Source organism: Pyxicephalus adspersus, chromosome 11 (genome assembly GCF_032062135.1).
Source record: "Pyxicephalus adspersus chromosome 11, UCB_Pads_2.0, whole genome shotgun sequence".
Classification (NCBI taxonomy): Eukaryota; Metazoa; Chordata; class Amphibia; order Anura; family Pyxicephalidae; genus Pyxicephalus; species Pyxicephalus adspersus.
The window spans coordinates 1,289,086-1,308,926 of NC_092868.1; the positions used below are offsets into that span (position 1 = coordinate 1,289,086).

Consider the following 19,841-nt stretch of genomic DNA (forward strand, 5'->3'; position numbering starts at 1 on the left):
GGAAATGCCAGACGGGGCCAATGCGGAGCTAAATCTTTTGAGTGGCCCGCCACTGGAACTCCCTCTTCATTGAAATAGCGTCGCTACTAAAATTCCCGGCATTATTTGTGTGTATAAAACAGTCCAATGCGGGGCCACACATAGGCAGACAGCCCGCTGGTCTATAGATGTGAGTGATGCTGGGAATTGTAGTAGCGGCGTTATTTCAATGCAGCGGCGGGCCAGCTGCAGTTCATATTTAGGGTTCCTTTGTGGGCCAAAAAAAAAGAATGTTGGGGGCCAAATCAGGCTGAGTTTGACACCCCTAGTTTAGGCACTTACTTTTATGGAGTGACAATGTCTCCTTCTACGTGGGTGAGTCACATGATCAATCCCAGTAATCTAATACAAGAAAAAAAAACAGGAAATTACATTGTGGTCATGTGCAGAACAACCTCTGATTTACCCAAAAACATTTTATGTATTGTTTATTTTAGAAAAGTAGATTTCCTTGGTGTAACTATGTAAATATGGATTGGGGTATTTTTTTTTACTAAAATTACGTGAAATCGCTAAAAATTAAGCCATTTCCCATAAATGTTACGATTATTCCATGTGACCTCATATTTCACCTTGAATTGTCTAAGGATGGGAAATTGCAAGGGATGAATGGTGGGCAATGAAGTGCCCAGTGTACCAACATTATGTACCTGTATGCTGCCAGTCCTGATAGCAAGGAGTCTGATAGGAGCCATAGCCCCACAATCCGCCTGTAGCCCTCAAGGACGTGTCAGCCAGGTAGGTGGCTGGACTACAGGCTAACTATAGGCCTGGATCCTGTAACTCCAATTGGAAGCTGAGGGTTGACCATGCCAGCATGGATCTGTGCTTGTTTCGGTCAGAATACAGAAGGAAGTCAAGCAGAACACCAAGATGACCTGATATAGACTTCTTCCAATGGAGACTGTTCAGGTGACAACTGTATAGGAGATGATTGACCTTGCTTCCTGTTTTGTCACTGGAATATGAAATGAAGAGGACACACACAGCAGAAATAAAACAAACATGATATATAATGCAATGCTATATAAAATGTATCTGGATAGAGTTGAGGTGGATGGCTTGCAATACCAACACATGCCACAAGATGTCGCTCGTGTTCAGGGAAGAGGCAGAAATTAAATTCTAGTTTTGCTGATCAATAATCAATAAAGAAGAGTTGGGAATGTTTAGGCACAGGGAGGAAAACCTTGCTGCTGCCAATAGCAACCGAAAAATGGCCATTTGTGCAAAAGACAATGTTTGGCCATATTTTATTTTTATTTTTTATAATGGAATGCCTTGTTCTGAGAAGTGTTGGGATCAGTAGTCGTGTGTAGCTCCCAATGGTTGGCGCCATGCCAGCTGCCCCAACCACTGTGCTGGTAATAAATTTAGTAGAAGTCCCAGCAGATTGCACCCATATACAACAGGAGATGAACCATAAGTCCCAGAAGACTGTCCGAATACATAGCAGCAATAGAACTACAAGTCCCAGCACACTGTAACCACATAGAGCAGGAAGAGAACCACAAGTCCCAGCACACTGTCCCAACACATAGCAGTAACAGAACTACAAGATCCAGCAGCTCATAGCAATATATACACAGTGGGTGCAGCAGACCAAGTTGTCACAGGAAGTACGCACGCCATCAGCACAATCACCCCACCCAAGGTCCCTCCCCCGCGGAGCTCTCTATAGAGGCCTCTGCTCTGTCACCCACATTGAGGGTCTGCCCTTAGTCTGACCCTGCAGCAGCCGGTGGTCTCTCCGCACCTATGACCAGAGTGAGCTTGGAGTATTCACCCTCTTGGCCCCTGGTCTGTTATACTGTATGCAGGGTCCAGGGATCAGAGCCGAGGATCTCATTGCCCATTTTTAGGATTTTTTTTTTTTTTTTTTATCGAATCTTGCGATCCGTGCTAAAACATACCCCGTGTACGGTAAAAAAGTGAAGGTGCAAAAACACCACACAAAAAACGTGCACTGGGGTACTATTTGGTAAAAACTCCTCTAAAGAGGAAGAGCCACCCTTTTCTCCAGACCCTCCGAAGCCAAGCTCCAGACGAGGGCTGGATACTGAGCCCATCCAGCCGAAGCTGGAATGGACCTACATGCCCCCCTGGCCGAAGCCAGAGAGGGGCCTTTTCTCTCTGGGACCGCATAAGCACGTCCCACCAGATACTCAGCTGGGAGCTCTCCCGAAGAGAGACTCCCACTAAGGGAGAGCGCCTGGTTTTTAGGCCAAGGCACTCTCCAAGACGTAAGGGCTAGCCCATAAGGCAATAGCACCCTCCATCAAAAAAGTGGCAGACAAATACCACACCAGTGACTGTGACAAACATAAAAAACATTTAAATAATAATGTGCACTGTGTATAACACACAGGGCAACAGGTTTTGAAAATTGCCCATCTACACTAGCCGCAGCTAATGCAGAAAAAGGCGATGTGCCGAATCAAAGTATAAACAGTGACGTGACTGTGCAACTTAAAAATCAGTGGGGTCCCAAACCCAGTGATTCTAAGGTGCCCCTGGATCGCCACTCCAAGGGTACGACACTGGAGCGAGATTCGGAACGCTCGTCAGACCGATTGGTAAGGCCAAGCTTTCCCTGCCCCAACCAGCGGGTCAATCAAACCTATGGGAGCTCCTTCTCAGGGCAGGCCCTATGCTCTTTCTCCGGTGGACAAGGCCGGCAGATTTGCACAGGGCGGCCCCTTACAGAGCTACACCAACAGGTAGACCGTCCTTAACAGAGGTACTCGTGCACGGCATTCTTGCCAGGACTACCGTGCCTTTCCACCCTGATCACTGGAAGGATTAGGTACTTAGCCAAAAGGCCGAGAAGCGATTGCCCATTTTTAGGATTATTGAATCAGCTGGGGTCTTCAGACCCCCTGTGTGGGCTCAGCGATTCATCAGCCATGCTGATCAGTTGTTAGGAGGTTCTAGATAAAAATGATCCAATTATCATCACAATTGTTCTGCCAATTTACATTTTACAGACATAAAAATTCCCTGCTTGTCCTTTGTACTTCTGCCCTAACCCTGAAATGTTATTGCCCCGGGTTTGGTTAATTATCTGTGAAGGTCAAACAAAATAATGCAGAGAATTCATTTCATTTTACAGTTCTCAGTGATCTCTGTCTGTGTTACAACTCACATAAAGTATTATTATATTGTATTTATAGAGCACCAACATAGTCCGCAGTGCTGTACAATACATAGGGGTTGCAGATGACAGACAGATACAGTGACACAGGAGGAGAGGACCCTGTCCTGAAGAGCTTACAATCCAAGAGGTATCACATGACAGGTCCACTTTGATTCTTACATCACATATAACATTTATATTCTATGATAACATTACAGCAATGTTGTAATCTGTAGATTTTATCTTTTATCATTCGCTGGGTGAAATTTCTGGAATGTTGGGGGTGACCTCCTCGCCTCATAGATTATTACTACACAGTATTTATATAGCGACAACATATTACGCAGTGTTGTACAGTCCTTTGTACAGCGGTCTCGAAGGCGCCGAGAATCTAATGTCCCTATCATAGTTAGGTCACCCGCAGCGAGCCATCGCATTATTGGTCAGCACCCTAAACTTTGAAGTCTTGATATTCAGTCCATCAAGTCCTGATATTTACACAGCTCTGCCCACAAGCACAGCCACATGTCAGGGGCCTGATTTTTCTCTGATGTAGTTCAGTAACACTTACAGGTCTTGTCCCTCCCACAGCCTGGGATTGGATAGTGAATGGAGAAGCAGCAGACTGATAAGCTCATCTCTCTGGTACTCTGCTCTCCTATCTGAATTACACAACTAATTGGCTGCTTTTCCCTCTTATAGTCTGAGCTTTGCTGTAACGGGATTGCAGAAGACAGAAATCAGGTGGAGGTCAGGTACTTACACTTAAGACGTCCTAAGGACTACATAGCCGCATGAATTTTATATCTGCCTGGATTTCAGCTTTGTGATAAATTACAAAATCTGAAAGATATCGGCCCTGATTTAATAAAGGAAGCACTTTCAACAGTGAAACTGGGTGATCCAGCAAACTTGGAATGAATCTAGTCCAGGATTCAAAACATTTGCTAGCGACTTTGAAGAAATCCATTCCAGGTTTGCTGGATCACCCAGCTTCACTGATGAAAGTGAATCCTCTCCAGCCTTGGAGAGCTTTAATAAATCAGGGCAATTAATGCAACAGACCTTAACGTATCTTCCTCCCCATCTAAGTGACTGGACAGTGAAAGGTGAAGCAGTAGATTGAATTGCACATCTGTCTGTTCCTGATCAGCCCAGCAACACACCTGATTGGCTGCTTGTGCTGCCTCTCCCTCTTATGGTTTGAACTCTGCTGCAGGTCAGATACTTTCACTGCTTACATTTCAAAAATCTTTCATTCATTATGTGTTAGGGAATAACTCTCTTTACTATTCCCTTCCCAGGAGGAATTTATTCCCAGAGTTTGTGCAATGGATTAGAAATAAAATAAAGACAAAAAGGTAAAATTTTTCTCTTTTTTTATTACAACCTGAGGCACAGAGGGACTCCATGGTGTGGGGGCTGCCGGGTGAACTCTGGAGCTTCCAGCTGGGGGTAATGGGGGGCAGCTATGGGTGTAACAAGGGGTTCATATTAAACTGAGCAGCAGCTGCTTTGTAGTAAATTGATTTCTAAGCTCAGTATAATTATTCAGCATTTCCCCAAATTTCCTATTCAGCTTATAGGAGACGGGGAGCTGGCCATGTATAGAACGCAATATTATAATGGTCTATAAGGCACAGTGCCCTGCTGTATCAACTCACCCAATCAGTGCCAAGGCCCGAGGGTACAGCCCTTCATGGCTTGCCCTTCCTATACCCCAGTTACACTTTTTGCAGGTGAGCAAAATAAAACCCCTCGTAATCAGAGATTTCAGGGTCTGCCCCTTCAGGCTTCCCAAAAGTGGACAACTCTATGAGACGATAGCCATTGCCAGAGAGCGCTTCTCTCAGAAACTTCTCATTCACTGGCAGCGAGAAAACCTTTTCAGTGCCAACCTCGTAGTAACTGGCGCCCAGGTCCCCTGCCAGCAGCAAGTGTCCGTTTGGTTTGAGGAGGCTGGATAGGTGCTGGAGAGCCAGGCTGTAAGCTTGGAAGTTTTTGCAGGCGGCTTCCAGGCAAACAGTGGCGGTGACGCAGTCGGCTTTGGGAGCCTCGGCCGGTGCCAGCGGATTACTCTTGCTGACGTCGCAGTGTAAAACCTTCATTTTTGCCCTCAGCTTCTCCTCCTTTTCCTTGGTGGTCACTCTGTAACAGATTCCAATTAGTTATTTTAAATCAGCATATTCATGGTAATAAACAGTAATAATATGGCGCCAACATATTACGCAGCTCTGTACATTAAATAGGAGTAGCCAATGACAGACAGATACAGACAGTGACACAGAAGGAGAGGACCCTGCCCCAAAGAGCTTACAATCTAGGAGGTGGGGGAAGTATCACACAATAGGAGGGGGATATGGTGTGGTGGGTGAGTATTCTGCAAATAGTACCAGCAGCAGGGGCAACAATAACTAGCATTAAGAAGGCTCATACCAAGGGGACACATTTCAGGGTAATCTATGTCTCTGACCTACCTCCACCCCTGATAGATCACAGACACATCACAATTCATTGATATCAAGGGGGTCAAAGCCAAAAAACAGACAGCACAGGGAAAAAGTGTGTCTAAGCCTGTTCACACATGTTCAATATTTGCCGCCAGAAACAATCTTTCCTGATCATTTCCAGCAACAAGAGTGACAGGTGAACGATAAGCAATGTACACACAGCTTAAATCTGTTCTATGGAGAATGAGTGTGTGGCACCCCGCTGTGCTCTTCCATATTGTGGCCATTCACCGCTCATTCATGGATCTGTCAGGAGGGATCCCGGAACAACATCAGGCGACCTCTGTACACGTTGTATTCTCTCCTGAGTGTTTGTATCAAGCAGAATCAATTGACAAGTGTACAGCCTTACAATGTAACTTTTCTTGTGTGTGGATTGAGAACGGAATGTTTAAACTGCTTTATAAATGTCTTTATTGCTATATAATAGAGATAAGAATACAATAAAATCTCTTATTTGTTAATCAGTAGAAAAATATCTTCTCCTGGACTATCCCAGACAAGGCAAAGTGCATATTGTCATAACCTTATATCTATGCAATATCATATCCTCATATTGAATGAAGCTTTTTCAGATTTCTGAATACAAACGCTCTCTTCGCTCCTCCGATAACCTACTAATGACTTCCTCACTCATAACCTCATCACAAGCACGGCTCTGAGACTTTTCTAGAGCTGCCCTGGCTCTCTGGAATGGTCTTCCTCGTCCTATTCAGTTTGCTCCTACTTTCTGCTCATTTAAAAGAGCCCTCAAGACCCACCGCTTCACCCTCACCTACCCGTCTTCTTCTCTCTCCTAAACCCTCACTACTTCCCACCATTCCATATCCCCCTCCTATTGTGCCATTGCTTTTCAGGCATTTATATGATCGGTCACTGAGTCTAATGTTCCAACCATTATTTTCTATTATAGAACATCAGTGAAAAGAAAATATCTAAATGATTTAAAATACTTCTGCATATGACTCAGAGCGGTGTTTGCAATCCTTGATACTATGAAGGACCCCAGATGCACCCCTCAGGCTTGCTATAGAAGATATTCTCGTTTCAGCTGCTCCCCCCATGAAGCCAATACAGATAAAATGTAATATTATGTTCACCAGCTTCCAGGGTCACACTGATCCGTGTTATTAAACACAAAAAGATATTTGTAAAAGTGCAATGCTGCCAATTCACATCTTTGTGAAGGAATATTCAGCTGCACGTAATCTGGGCTGTTTTATTTCTATAGAATAGACCAAAGAAAACAAGTTTGCTGCAGCATTGTAAAGTCTTATGTAGTCCCATTGTTTACCCCCATATACCTCACCCCCACCCCAACTGTTGTCCCTATTTTTATTCTGTATAAATCATTAAGGCATTTATCTACTTTGGCTGCTTCTGTTGCTTTAGATTAGTAATGTAGTAAATATGAAATAAGGTCTGAAGCGAAGTTGGTTGCCCAATGCTTTCTGACAGATTCCATTGGGCACCAGGGCTCTAGATTTTTCTCCCAACGTCTACAATAGCCTTTCTCCATCAATTTAACATGGGGGAACCCTTGAAATACCTTTTAGGCCTTCAGGGAACCCTTTCTATAATTACTGTATCCACAGATCACAGAATATTAGAGTGGTAGTCAGTAGGAAGAATTGCTCTTACATTGCTGGCCAATTATTAATATTATTATTATTGATAAACAGGATTTATATAGCGACAATGTATTACGCAGCGCTGTACATTAAATAGGGGTTACAAATGACAGACGAATACAGACAGTGACACAGAAGGAGGAGAGGACCCTGACCAGAAGAGGTTACAATCTATGAGGTGGGGGAAGAGACAGAAGACGGGTAGGTGAGGGTGAAGCGTTGGGTTTTGAGGGCTCTTTCAAATGAGCAGAAAGTAGGAGCAAGTCGAATAGGAAGAGGAAGACCATTCCGGAGAGTCGGGGCAGCTCTAGAAAAGTCTTGGAGCTGTGGGTGTGATGAGGTTGTGAGTGAGGATGTCATTAGTAGGTCATTGGAGGAGCGAAGAGAGTGGCTGGGGGAGGGGGGATTTTTTCAGTGGGGAGGAACTGTGGAGGGATTTGTGTATCAGGTAGGTAGGTGGGAAGGTTGTGTATGGGGTAGGTAGCTGGGAAGGATGGATAAGTCTGGCTGCAGCATTCACAATAGATTGTAGAGAGAAGGTTACAGTAGTACAGACAAGAGATGATTGGGAAGAATGTCAACCCTACAGAAAAGATCATTGGTAACCAAAAAGGTCCAAAATTTTAATTGCTCAAGGAACCCCCAGAAACCTCTTGAGGAATCCTGGTTGAGAAACACTGCTCTGTATCATTGCCTTATATCCATTTGTTGGTATAACTCATAATACAGCAATGATTTTACAGATATAATGAAATGTGTCTTCTATTCATGAATTTTTCACAATCAACAGAATCAGGGATAAGTAAAGGAAATGTCTTTGGCCTAATTATTGCTTCATAATGTCGTCTCCTTTACGTTATTGAGTGTTGAAAGGTATGATCTATACATTTCTGCAGCTTCCATCCAGCTTTCACACCCGGCATCCCTGGAAATCATTTGAACACCACCAGAACATAAAATGCTTACTTGTTTCCTTCTAGCTCACAGACGTGTTTCAGGATGGATGACCAATCAAACGCGTCGGGCTCTTTCTTCTGCCATTTTTGCAATTCGCACAGTTCGCTTTCAGTGAACCAGGTGGCAATTATCTCATCGAAGACTTCGCAGGAGGTGAGGAGCTGGTAGATGGACGGGGCAGAGCCAATATCAATGAGGGTGCTGCCTTTCACCGCACCTAAGGAAACACAAACCGAGATCATTACTGCTACAGATCAGATTGTTATGCAGGACGGTAATACCCTGAAACTTTTAATGATAATGAAAGCCTGAGACAGACGGGTAAACACTCTGCTCATTTCCTTTAGTTGCATTATTCACTACGCCAAGTGCAGGAACAATATTGGCACCCCTACACCTTCCCTCCAGAATGAAGTGCCATGGCTTGTAGGACTTGGTCCCCATGCTCCGCAGCTATCCTGCCCCAGGCATGGCGGCCCTGCAGGTTGCCCCCGGGCAGCCCAGGGAATCGAAGGGCTCGGACTCCCCAGGTTTGTAGGAATTGATCCCCAGGCATGGTAGCCCTGCAGGTCCCTTCGGGCGGTGAAAGGACCCCAGCTCCCCAGGCTTGTGGGACTTGGTTCCCATGCTCCAGGAACGGTGGCCCTACACGTCCCCTAGGGTGGTGGAAGGGTCCTGGCTCCCCAGGCTTGTAGGACTTAGTCCCCCTGGGCGGTGGAAAGTTCCCAGCTGCCTGGACTTGTAGGACTTGGTCCCCAGGCACAGTGGCCCCACAGGTCCCCCCCCGGGCAGCTGAAGGACCCCGGCTCCCCGGGCTTGTGGGACTTGGTCCCCAAGCACAGTGGCCACCACATGTCCCCTCCGGGCAGGCCCAAGCAATGAAGGACTCTGGCTCCCCAGGCTCTAGGACTGCCCTGCTCCAGGCATGTATTCCATGAACCTGTTGTCACATCAGTGATAAATGAATTTGGATTGGTCAGTCTGGGTCTGTGCGCTTTGCCTAACATTCCTAATATCAGCTATCAATATAACAATTTATCTACCGGATGAAAACTTGCTGTGAAGCTTCCCCATTGCGAATCTTAAAAAATCATCTGCCAGGCTCCCTGATCCCAGATAGAAATATGTTTCTAGATAAAGCCTGGCTTTCATCTTTGCCTCGTACTCGCTGGCCGTTGTAAATTCAGCCATGATGATCCTGGAGGATGGAAAGAGTCAGCCGTCTCTGTCAACTGCACTGGAAATTGTGGGACGTCCAAAGTTCCTTGTGCCGGGGTGGAGCCTGTATTGTGGAATGAAGGTTGAAGAATGCCAGGAAAATCGCAATAGCTGTCTGCAAACGACCTCATTTCATTATGGGGGTTGTAAAGGGGAAGAGCACTGAACATGCAGCTGCTTACTCCTTTATTGTGAACGATGAGACAAAATATTACTGAAGCGGGTTTCAATTATTACTCCTCTGCTCGCTTTCTGCACTGAAACCAGACATTTAATTTAAACACTGCAAAGATTCCAAAGCATTCACAATATGAAAGCAGATGAACACAATCACTGGAATCATAAAAACCTTAACAAGTGGCTGAAATGTATCGATTTATAAAGCAGTGATTGCGAAATATTCTTTGGTGGAGAATCTTCCAGGTCCATGTGTTTCATTGAGAGTAAAAAATTCTCCACCAGGGATATAAACATTCACTCCAGGTTTTGCAAAGTGCAATCTTTCCTTTGTATGGATGGATATAGGGAAGTACCATAGGCGGGGTGCCACCATGTAAGGATTGTGACGCGTTTCGCAGTGGTGTCAAACATTTCAGCAGACTTGTGCGACGCACCAAATAAGTTACATGGTGAATCAATCAATCAATCATGGCGAGCCCCCTTTTTAATGTTGGCGTTATAAAAATCCTGTTTATTATTAATAATAATAATAATAATAATAATAATAATATTATTATTAACTATGCTGCTGATATTCTGAATGGCACTTACACCAAATGGAAGAAACACACAATTACCAGAGATTCACCCACACACTGGGAAGCTTTCATGGAGAGCGTTGCCCCATTAGGGCCCGACTCAAGCAGAAAAACTGAGAATTCCAATGGAAAGCTATTGACCGACTTAAAGCGGAACTAAACTAAAAAAAAACAACAAAAAAAAAACAATCACCTTTACTTCCACAGATCCCTCTGCATCTTTCCTGGATTGGGTCCTGCAGCGCCCTGTAATCCATCTTTGTTCTGGGCACTTCCCCGGGCTTCTGCCTACGTCACCTCATCTCGTACTGCGCATGCGTGACATCTGGTGACATAGCCTGCGGTAAATGGGAAAAAAAGTGCCATTGAAGGGAGTCTCTGAGATCGGGCATGGGATGCGCAATGCATATATCCCAGGAGGCTCTGCGCTCCTATTAAGTTTTTATTGCTGCGGAGGGTCTTTAACTTTGCTAATAAAACTCCCCTTAATTAGGTAATTTTTACTTTATATAAAAGGGCTGTCTATACTTTTATGTAAGACAAAAGATAAGGAGGTTGCTTGGATAAAGAATGAGGACAATCCAAAGGGTAACCGGGGATTATTGTTATTACTACAAAGTATTTATATAGCACCGACATGTTACGCAGCGCTGTACAAAGTCCATTGTCATGTCACTAACTGTCACTCAAAGGGGCTCACCATCTAATGTCCCTACCATAGTCATATGTCATTATTACCGTCCAAGGGGGATGCCAAATAACCTAACTGCAAGTTTTTGGAATGTGGGAGGAACACGGAGTACCCAGAGAAAACCCACACAAACACGGGGAGAACCTACAAACTCCATGCAGATAATGTCCTGGCCGAGATTCCAACTTGGGACCCAGCGCTGCAAAGGCCAGAATACTAACCACTGAGCCACCATGCTGCCCAGGGGACTGCCTTTTTTCATTTAATACTCGGATGTTCTGGGGGGCTCCGGGCTGCACCAAGGTTATCTCCTGTAACCCCATAATGGTGGATATTTATGAGGCCGCTACTGGCTATGATTTCTGGTGACCAATACCCCACCACTCTCTATATTCATTGTTATAAAATTCCCCCAGGTAAGACATTCACACAGCACAGCTCACCAGTGAAATTGTATTTTACTTACCCCCCTCTGCCGCGTCTCTTTGGGAGAATATTAACCTTCTCGGCGAGCTGGCAAACATTTCATTAAGTTTCTGTTCTGATCCTGCGGAAGGAACATTGCCTGACATTTCTGACATTTAAAAAGATGAACTCTGAGGTCATGAACAAGGCGCAAATATCAAACTTTACAAAGACAAAGTAACTGAATGCAATAATTGCTTTATTATCTACAAAGGATGACGAAGGATGAGTGAAGGAGCGAGTAGGAAAAAAAAACATTCTGTCAGGGTGAAGGCTGCACCATTCAGGGTGGCACAGCAGCTCGGAGGAGCAGTCATTACACACGGGCTACTCTGTGAGGTTTATGTCTCTTTGTTACCCATTATCAACTGCCATTCTGCAGCTGCTGGAAGGACATAGATAGAATAGGAAGAGTGAAAGATGAGCTCATTATTCTGCTGCTTCCTAATTCACTGTCCAGTCACAGGCTGAGGAAGGGACAATAAGGGGCAGATCTCCTGCCTGCCAGACCACTCTGTGCTGTGTGGTGGCTGTGCAGATCTCAGGACTGGATGAAAAGGTATACCAATCATTTGGTGGGTGAAACATTCACCTTCTCTGTTCCCTGTAACTATTGTCACCGGGACAGAAAGGTAAAGGAGATCCAAACTTTTACAGAACAGGAGAATTCTTCCAGTGGGGATACCTGTTATATGGTATTTCCTCTCGCTTCCTGCTGTGCTTCTAGGACAGGAAATGAAGGGAAATCTCCCTAATTGGATACAAAACAAAGGAAACCGTTCCTCCCCCACAGTTACAGATTACCAGTAATAATAACCTATGGATCCAGAACCTATAGATCACTATTGCAGGCATTGGTTGCTGCAGGAGGAGGCCGGACAGATTTAACAGATTCATATCACCCTCTCCCCCCTAAAATCTCCACCTTCTATGTTCCATTTACCCAATAAAAATATGCACAGGTAGGGTGTATACTTTTTCTTGGCAAGGAATCAGATTGGGCCATGTCTCTATTGAGTCACATTGCAGCCAGAGCAACAGCCATGTTTACACTACAGGAGGGCAGCCAGTGCAGGTCACTTACCCCTATATACAGCCAACACAGGGGGAGGGGGGATATGGAACAAGTAAGGCTCAGGAGCCTCAAAATGCTGACCTTGCATCAAATAAGTCTCTGCTAAAAAAAAAAAAGATTCCCGAAAATTTAAAGCAGAAAAAAATCAAAAAAGGAAAAAAAGCAATCCTCACTCGCAGAGACCAGTCCCTTCCTGTAGGTGGCGGTGACCACTACCCTGCCACTCTCTTTATTCATTGTTATAAAATCCCCCAGGTAAGTCATTCACCTGCTGTCTCGCAGCACAGCTGACCGGTGAAACTGTATTTTACTTACCCCCCTCTGCTGCGTCTCTGCACCTGTATCATTATGCAGATAGTATTCATAGGATCTTAGGGGCCCCGGTGACGTAATTTGTTGCCTGGTGGCACATGTTGGGGGTTATTGTTTTCTTATACCTGCCCATTTTTATACCCCCGTTTCATTTGTTTTAATCAGGGGGCATTATCTCATATTTTCATCCAATAGCCCTTACAACAATCTCAGGGGTCACCTGGCCTTCCTCAAGTTGATTCTGTTCTTTTCACGTCACAGCTGTCTGTAACCACAAAGCAGTGAAAAGCGTTTTCATGTCGGTCAACTCCCTGCAAATGGAAAAAGCAAGGAAAGAGTTAGAAATGTGCTACCAAACTATTTCATTGCTTACATCACCCATCAACAGCACCCTGCTGCCATCTCTTACCTATGTAAATGAACACTACGCCATCCACAGAATCTAACATAAAATGCAATTTATCAGACCAGGACACTTTCCTCCAGTGTTCCATTGTCCAGTTCCGACCCCCCCATTATTGAGCCTTGGATACCCATGTCACTGTTCATCATTTCCCCCCCCCAACCTTTTGGTAGGTAATATTCTCAGCATAACAGACAAGACACATTCATCCTGCCAGAACTTCCTGTGCTCTCTGTATCTCTGCAGACCATAGAACTCATCCCTCTTTTGTAATGAGTTGGAGGGGTTCTGTAGTCCTGCACCCCTGTGACACACGCTTCTCCATAGACTCAGAACAGGAAGTTAGCGTTGTCACCCATGGACAGGAAGTGTTTTACCAACTGCATCACCAAGGGAAAAGACAAAAAATGACTGCAGCCATCACACCTGCAGACTGTTCAGCTGGAATCTGTGACATTCTTGTTTTTTGGTTCAGATATATTTTATATACAATGAAAATATTTTTTCAAATACAATCCGAGTAATTACCTGAATGTGACCTGGTGTCAGCAGGGCAGAAAGAAGCAGAACATAGGCTGATAATGACATCAGCCCGCTGCTGCCCCTACTGTGTAATCACTGGTTGGGGGGCAGGGCTATGACAGTCTGGGCTCACAGGAAGTGGGCTGCATGACACTGGTGGTAATTTAACCAGGTAGACTGAGGACATCTAGTGGTAGGAAGAGTACATTACATGCACTGATTTTATTAGGATAAGCTATTTTGTAGCATACTGGGCCCTGGCTTAGACCCATCTCACACATGTGTTACCATCACCAATAGGAAAGCACATGGCATCCTCTCACACAATGTGGGCGGAGCTTTATCATTATGCTCCGCCCAAACGGAGCAAAATGAAATGGGCACCACCCCTATGAAATCGTAGACATGCCCCTCTCCTGGTGACCCCACAATGAAGGAGGTGGACCCTTAGGTGTCCCCTTTAAATATAACAGTAAATGGGCAACAATTGTGTTGTTGGGTCCTCAGTACCCACAATGAACAAAGAAATATCAGAACAAGGGTACTTATGATAGAGACCTTTGGTGTCCCGTTATAATTATAATACCAGACAGCTCATTGTATAACAATACAATAAACTCTGTCCGGTATTATAATCTCCTCTGGGGTATACCCAGCCCTGACACCCGCCGCCTCTCCTCACACCATTCATTCTCCCGCCTCGGGACACGCGCAGCACGCTCCCCAGTACGTGATGACGTCGGTACGCAGCGTCCTCTCCCTGGTTGCCCTGGTAACGGGTGGTTGTTTACTAACCGGAGCAAGACAGGGAAATGGCGATCGGGGGAGAGGTGAGATTTCATGTTGGGGCAGTAATGTAAGGTGGGGGTATTATAGAGAGGGGCAATTACTAATGGGGAAGGAATTGTTTATATGTATTTATAATGGGTGACTATAATAGGGAGCAGGTAATAAATAGTGTGTGTGTGTGTGTGTGTGTGTGTGTGGGGGGGGGGGGTTGTTTGACAATTATAATGGTAATTATAATGTGCCAGGGGTTTCAAGGGTGAGTTTATTGAGGGGTGGGATATTGGAGGGGTATTGTGTACATTGAGTTATAATACAAAAGGTATTGAGGGTAATTATAAAAATGGGGAGGGGGGGTTGTAGGGTAGGAAGTTTGGGGACTATAATGGGGGGAGGGGTATTGTGAATTAATTTTTAAGGTGGGGGCTGCGGGGTAGATGTAGGTATTGTGGGATAAATATAATGTGTGGGTGGTGGGGGTATTCTGGGGTAATTTTACCAGGGGGGTATTTTGGGGTAATTATAGTGGAGGGGAGTATTCTGGGTAATTATACTAGGGAGGGTATTCTGGGGTAATTATACTAGGGAGGGTATTCTGAGGTAATTATGGTGGAGGGGGGTAGTCTGGGTTATTTATTGTGGAGGGGGGCATTTTGGTGTAATTATGGTGGAGGGGATATTCTGGGGTAAATATGGTGGAGGGAGGTATTTTGGGGTAATTTATGATAGGGGTATTCTTGGGGAGTTATGGTGGAGGGGGTATTCATAGTGTGAACTTAGTCTGCAGGGTCCCATTGTTGGTGTGCGGGGTGAATATTCTGACCATTCTGTTCCTCCCCTCCAGGTCCAATAAGGAGAGATGGCATCGGCTCCAACAGGGCTGAACCCCCCAGGCACCGGAGACCCTTTACGGAGAATGCACGTAGCAAGACCAAAATCTGCCAAAGGACGCACCCGGAGCACCCCGCAGGGTTATACTCACCATGTGGAGACTTACCCCTGCCCCACCTCACCTACCCCACGGCCACCCTCTGCTCGGGCACTGTCAGGCCCCAGATTTGGGCAGGAAGAAATCCCGGAGCTGCTTAACCATCTTCCCTACAGACCGCCATCTTCCAGCCTGAACCGCTACCGAGTGCTGCCGTCCATTGGTACCTCGGAAAGCGACAGGGAACCCGGGGAGGAGGAACTTATCCGACGGACCGGCTCCATGAAACTCGGGTCAGGCGAATGTCCGCCAGCCAAAGCTTTGTATAGAAATCAGTGCAGTGACCACCCATCGGGGAGCCACAAGAGATCCAGATTGATGGAATCCGTGGTCTCTGTCAACCTGCAGGAACCATCCGAAGAACAGCCCAGACTTCTCCTGGCCATCAGAACCCACTCAGGGCAGAGGTTTGAGAGGCACTTCAGGCCCACCGATTCCCTCTTCACCATTCTGGCCGTAGCCGAGGAGAAGACCGGAGTGCCCTATAAAGACTGCATGGTGGAGTCTATGGAAGTGCCCAGGAGAAGTTTTCTGGACCTCAGCCGGACCCTGCAGGAGTGCAACATCCCGAACAAGTCCGTCCTTTGTATTCAATACCTGGAGAGAGACTAAAGGACAGCCGGCCCGGTCCCGGAACCACCACAATAGCAGGTCACAGATTTCCATTTCCACTTTGGAAGGGGGACCCAGCGCCGATCATCACCTGAGCTGGCCACACACAACATTTCATAACTTTATATGTAGATCATAGTTTGGTCTGCTTAGTTTTGAAGAAAAAACCCCTACAAATACCAAATCCTGAAAACAGAAATACACCGAGAGAGAAATATAAACACGGCTTCCTTACAGTTCAGGCCGTGGTGGGGGTGTTAGGGTGACAGAGCCTTGCCAGTGTTAAGGAACCCAAATCTTACCAAAATAAGCTTCTGGCCAATACCTCCCCCCCCCCCATCAGTGATGTCACTGGCATCTGCAGTGCCTTTTATTTATGGTTTTTTTAATAAGTGCAGCTTGCATTTTAGACCAGAAGAATAAAGTTTTGGCTGCTTATGGCCCCTCCACTAATAAACCTGGTGGTTGGAATAAGCAGAGCTCAGTTTCACTTTAAATGGTCATGTCATCAAAATGTGTTCTAATATAGGGGACGTTCATCAGACTCCATCACCCAATGGGCTCCTGTATTGTGTAGTTTGTTCTCCATTATATAAAAGTATTTTATGCCAAGAGGGGATCACAATGTTATGTACACTATATGGCCAATGTATATAAATGACCATAACACCTATAGGAGCTCATTACATATCCAAGGTCAGGTGACCCCAGTGAGGGGTTCTGGTAATCCTCCATCATACAGACATTGCAGAAAATTGTGCTCTTCCAGCCTTGTGGTCACAGTTTGGTGAAGATCCTTTTCTGTTCCCTCATGTGTGCCGGGGTACAAAGCCAGCTCCATACAGACATGGGGTCACCAGTTTGGAGGAACTCGAGTGTCCTGCACAGAGCCCTGACCTCAACCCTACTGAACAGCATTAGGATAGTTTTGACATGGTGAGGCAGGTCCTCTTATTCAACATCAGTACCTAACCTCAACAATAGGGGGCAAATCCCCACCATCGATACCTGACCTCACCCATAGGGGGCAAATCCCCACCATCGATACCTGACCGCACCCATATGGGGGCAAATCACCCCCAATAAAACCTGACCGCACCCATATGGGGGCAAATCACCCCCAATAAAACCTGACCTCACCCATCAGGGGCAAATCCCCACCATCGATACCTGACCTCACCCATGGGGGGCAAATCCCCACCATCGATACCTGACCTCACCCATAGGGGGCAAATCCCCACCATCAATACCTGACCGCACCCATAGGGGGGAAACCCCCACCAGCGATACCTGACCTCACCCATAGGGGGGAACCCCCACCATCAGTAGCTGACCTCACCAATAGGGGTCAAATTCCCACAGTCACCCCCTAAAATCTTGTGAAAACTTCCCAGCCCAGAGGATTCTGTAGGTCTAAAGAGAAGCAACTCCATGGTAATGGCCGTAGTTTTGTTATAAGATGAGCTCCTAAAGATACGATGGTCAGGTGATCAAACGTTAGCCCATATAGTGTACATCTATTCACACGCGTGAATACAGGAAAAGACATTTCATCGGTGTGCTTGGCAAGGACTTCCTGTGGGATTGTTAACCATGACAACTACAAAGTGTCATTTTATAATATGAGACTCCTCAGTGTTTGCGATCCTCTCCATCACATTTCTGCTCATGGACACATCAGAGTTATCAGATATAATAGCTGATATTGTGCGTGCATTTATAGATTTCCAGAAATGTTTGTTTTGTCATTTGTCTGAAGCCAGATCCATGCATCCCTCCTATCATACTCAAGCATTGATAGGTTTATATTAGGGCATTATATAGATTCATCCTTTTGGTCTGCAATGCAATCATTTTTTTAAAATTTGTGTGCCGAGTATTGCGCCTGTTTGTGTAAATCCAAAACCTGTTGCACTTAATATCTCAATAAATCACAATGGTAAGATTGTTCTGTGTGGAAGGTGAAGTCAAGTATCGGGACAGACAGGTCCACTTGTAATGGGAGATGATCCCTCAAGCTGGCAATGACAGCGGCACTAAGTATCGGGTTTTCCTACTCTGCTTATTTTTTGCCCTCTGTGTTTCCTTCCATCTTTAAGGTTTGTATTGGCTCAATGGGAGCTGTTCCTAGCGCTGGGTCCCAGGTTCATCTCAGCCAGGACATTATCTGCATGGAGTTTGCAGGTTCTCCCCGTGTTTGTGCAAGTTTCCTCTGGGTAGTCCATTTCCTTCCCACATCCCAAAAACATGATCAGGTGAATTGTTTTCCCCCCCCAAATTGACCTTAGACTGTATTATTGACATATGACTAATGTCTCTACCATAGATGGTGAGCTTCTGTGAGGGACAGCTAGTGACAGGACTATGGACTTTGTACAGCGCTGTGTAATATGTCAGCACTATATAAATACTGTGCAGTAAAATTAACCTACCTTATCTTACATAAGGTAGGTTATTATTACTACATTACTATTGCTCTGCAGCACTGGTTCCAGCATTAGGATGTCTCTTGGTTTACATTATACAAATAGGAAAATCCTTAATCATTGGGTATCAGATCTGAGGAGCAGCCATTTCTAAGCTCATATATTTTAAAGCAATGAACAGGAATAATGATCAGTCAATGGGGAGAAAGGGCCAGAAAACATCTTCTAGCCAGTAGGGGAGTTTGCCATGAAGCTTCTCATGCAAGTTGAGAGAAGCTCACAGTGTACAGTGAAATTCAATACAGAAGAGAATTCTGAACAACCAAGCCTTCATATCAGACAAATATTTTAGATAAAAGTATTGCGTGGGGGTGGAAGCATTGCAATTGCACAGCCCCAAAGTTTCAAGTCTGTTGACAGGAAACATTTTTAAATGCGCACAAAGAAACATTCCATACATAAGTCGTAGTAGCTGCTCACATTCCAGGAATAAAGCTAGCAATCCACAAACTCAGCTATAACACAATATGTTTCCAACAATCCCACATCTGGTCTGGGAAATGCTAAAAGCTTCAGCTTGGGAAGTCACCAATAACTAACGTGCAGCCATTAGAAAAGTTCAGCTGCTATGATAAACAATCATTGGAAAAAGTTATTTTGCTGGGTTTACGCCACAGTTCTTATCCCACCTACCTGATACACAAATTCCTCTACAGTTCTTGTCCCACTTACCTTTCTGAGTTCCTCACTCATAACCTCATCACACTCATGGCTCCGAGACTTTTCTAGAGCTGCCCCCAACTCTGGAATGGTCTCCTTGTCCAATTTGGCTTGCTCCTTCTTTCTGCTTATTTAACAGAGCTCTCAAAACCCAACGCTTTAACCTCACCTACCCGTCTTCTTCTGTCTCCTAAACCCCAACTACCTACCCACCATTCCATATCCCTCCTCCTATTGTTTGATACCTTCCCAGACCTCTTAGATTGTAAGCTCTTCTGGTCATGGTCCTCTCCTCCTCTGTCACTGTCTGTGATTTGCAACCCCCTATGTATTGTACAGCACTGCGTAATATGTTGGCGCTATAAAACCCTGTGTAAAACCCTGTTAAACTAGCTATGAAGAATGGGGGCAATTTAATAACAAACAATGCACCTAAATGTGCAATGTACCTTGTGGAAAAGTGTATATAGGTCCCCATTCTTCATAGCAATCTGTTTCACTGTACCAGTGCATTGTGGGAGAGTTTGATTGGCTCAAAGTGACCAAATTCAGAATGCCTTGGTGACCATTCTCATTACAGCCAGAGGGTCAA

General features: G+C 45.3%; 3 protein-coding genes across 4 annotated transcripts in view; 1 reads left to right on the plus strand and 2 right to left on the minus strand.

Moving 5' to 3' along the window:
* The window catches only part of LOC140341454 (phospholipase A2-like), a 10,777-nt gene extending 6,394 nt beyond the window's left edge, over positions 1-4,383 (minus strand). For both annotated transcript variants that reach the window (XM_072427241.1, XM_072427242.1), the window contains exons 1-2: positions 690-4,383; positions 322-381 (exon numbers count right to left, since the gene is read on the minus strand). Coding sequence is in view for 1 of the 2 variants with exons in the window: in XM_072427242.1 (XP_072283343.1) it covers positions 322-381; positions 690-734 (105 nt within the window). In the remaining variant the exon portion in view is untranslated. The remainder of the gene's footprint in view (positions 1-321; positions 382-689) is intronic.
* Positions 4,384-4,537: 154 nt separating this feature from the next.
* Positions 4,538-9,527, minus strand: LOC140341453 (nicotinamide N-methyltransferase-like). The gene is made up of 3 exons (XM_072427240.1): positions 9,317-9,527; positions 8,283-8,490; positions 4,538-5,323 (listed from the first exon to the last, which is right to left on the minus strand). The coding sequence occupies exons 1-3, from the start codon at positions 9,462-9,464 to the stop codon at positions 4,900-4,902; spliced, it is 780 nt and encodes a 259-aa protein (XP_072283341.1). The 5' UTR covers positions 9,465-9,527; the 3' UTR covers positions 4,538-4,899.
* Positions 9,528-14,457: 4,930 nt separating this feature from the next.
* UBXN10 (UBX domain protein 10) lies at positions 14,458-18,050 on the plus strand. The gene is made up of 2 exons (XM_072426314.1): positions 14,458-14,547; positions 15,348-18,050. Exon 2 carries the CDS (start codon positions 15,363-15,365, stop codon positions 16,101-16,103), a length of 741 nt encoding a protein of 246 aa, XP_072282415.1. The 5' UTR covers positions 14,458-14,547; positions 15,348-15,362; the 3' UTR covers positions 16,104-18,050.
* Positions 18,051-19,841: the final 1,791 nt, after the last annotated feature.

Excerpts from the sequence above, each read along its gene's own strand:
- LOC140341453 (XM_072427240.1), bottom strand. The coding sequence starts at position 9,464 with ATGGCTGAATTTACAACGGCCAGCGAGTACGAGGCAAAGATGAAAGCC. Across the intron at positions 8,491-9,316 it reads TCACAGCAAGTTTTCATCCG|GTGCGGTGAAAGGCAGCACC; the intron begins GTAGATAAATTG and ends GTGTTTCCTTAG. Across the intron at positions 5,324-8,282 it reads TGTGAGCTAGAAGGAAACAA|AGTGACCACCAAGGAAAAGG; the intron begins GTAAGCATTTTA and ends AATCTGTTACAG.
- UBXN10 (XM_072426314.1), top strand. The coding sequence starts at position 15,363 with ATGGCATCGGCTCCAACAGGGCTGAACCCCCCAGGCACCGGAGACCCT.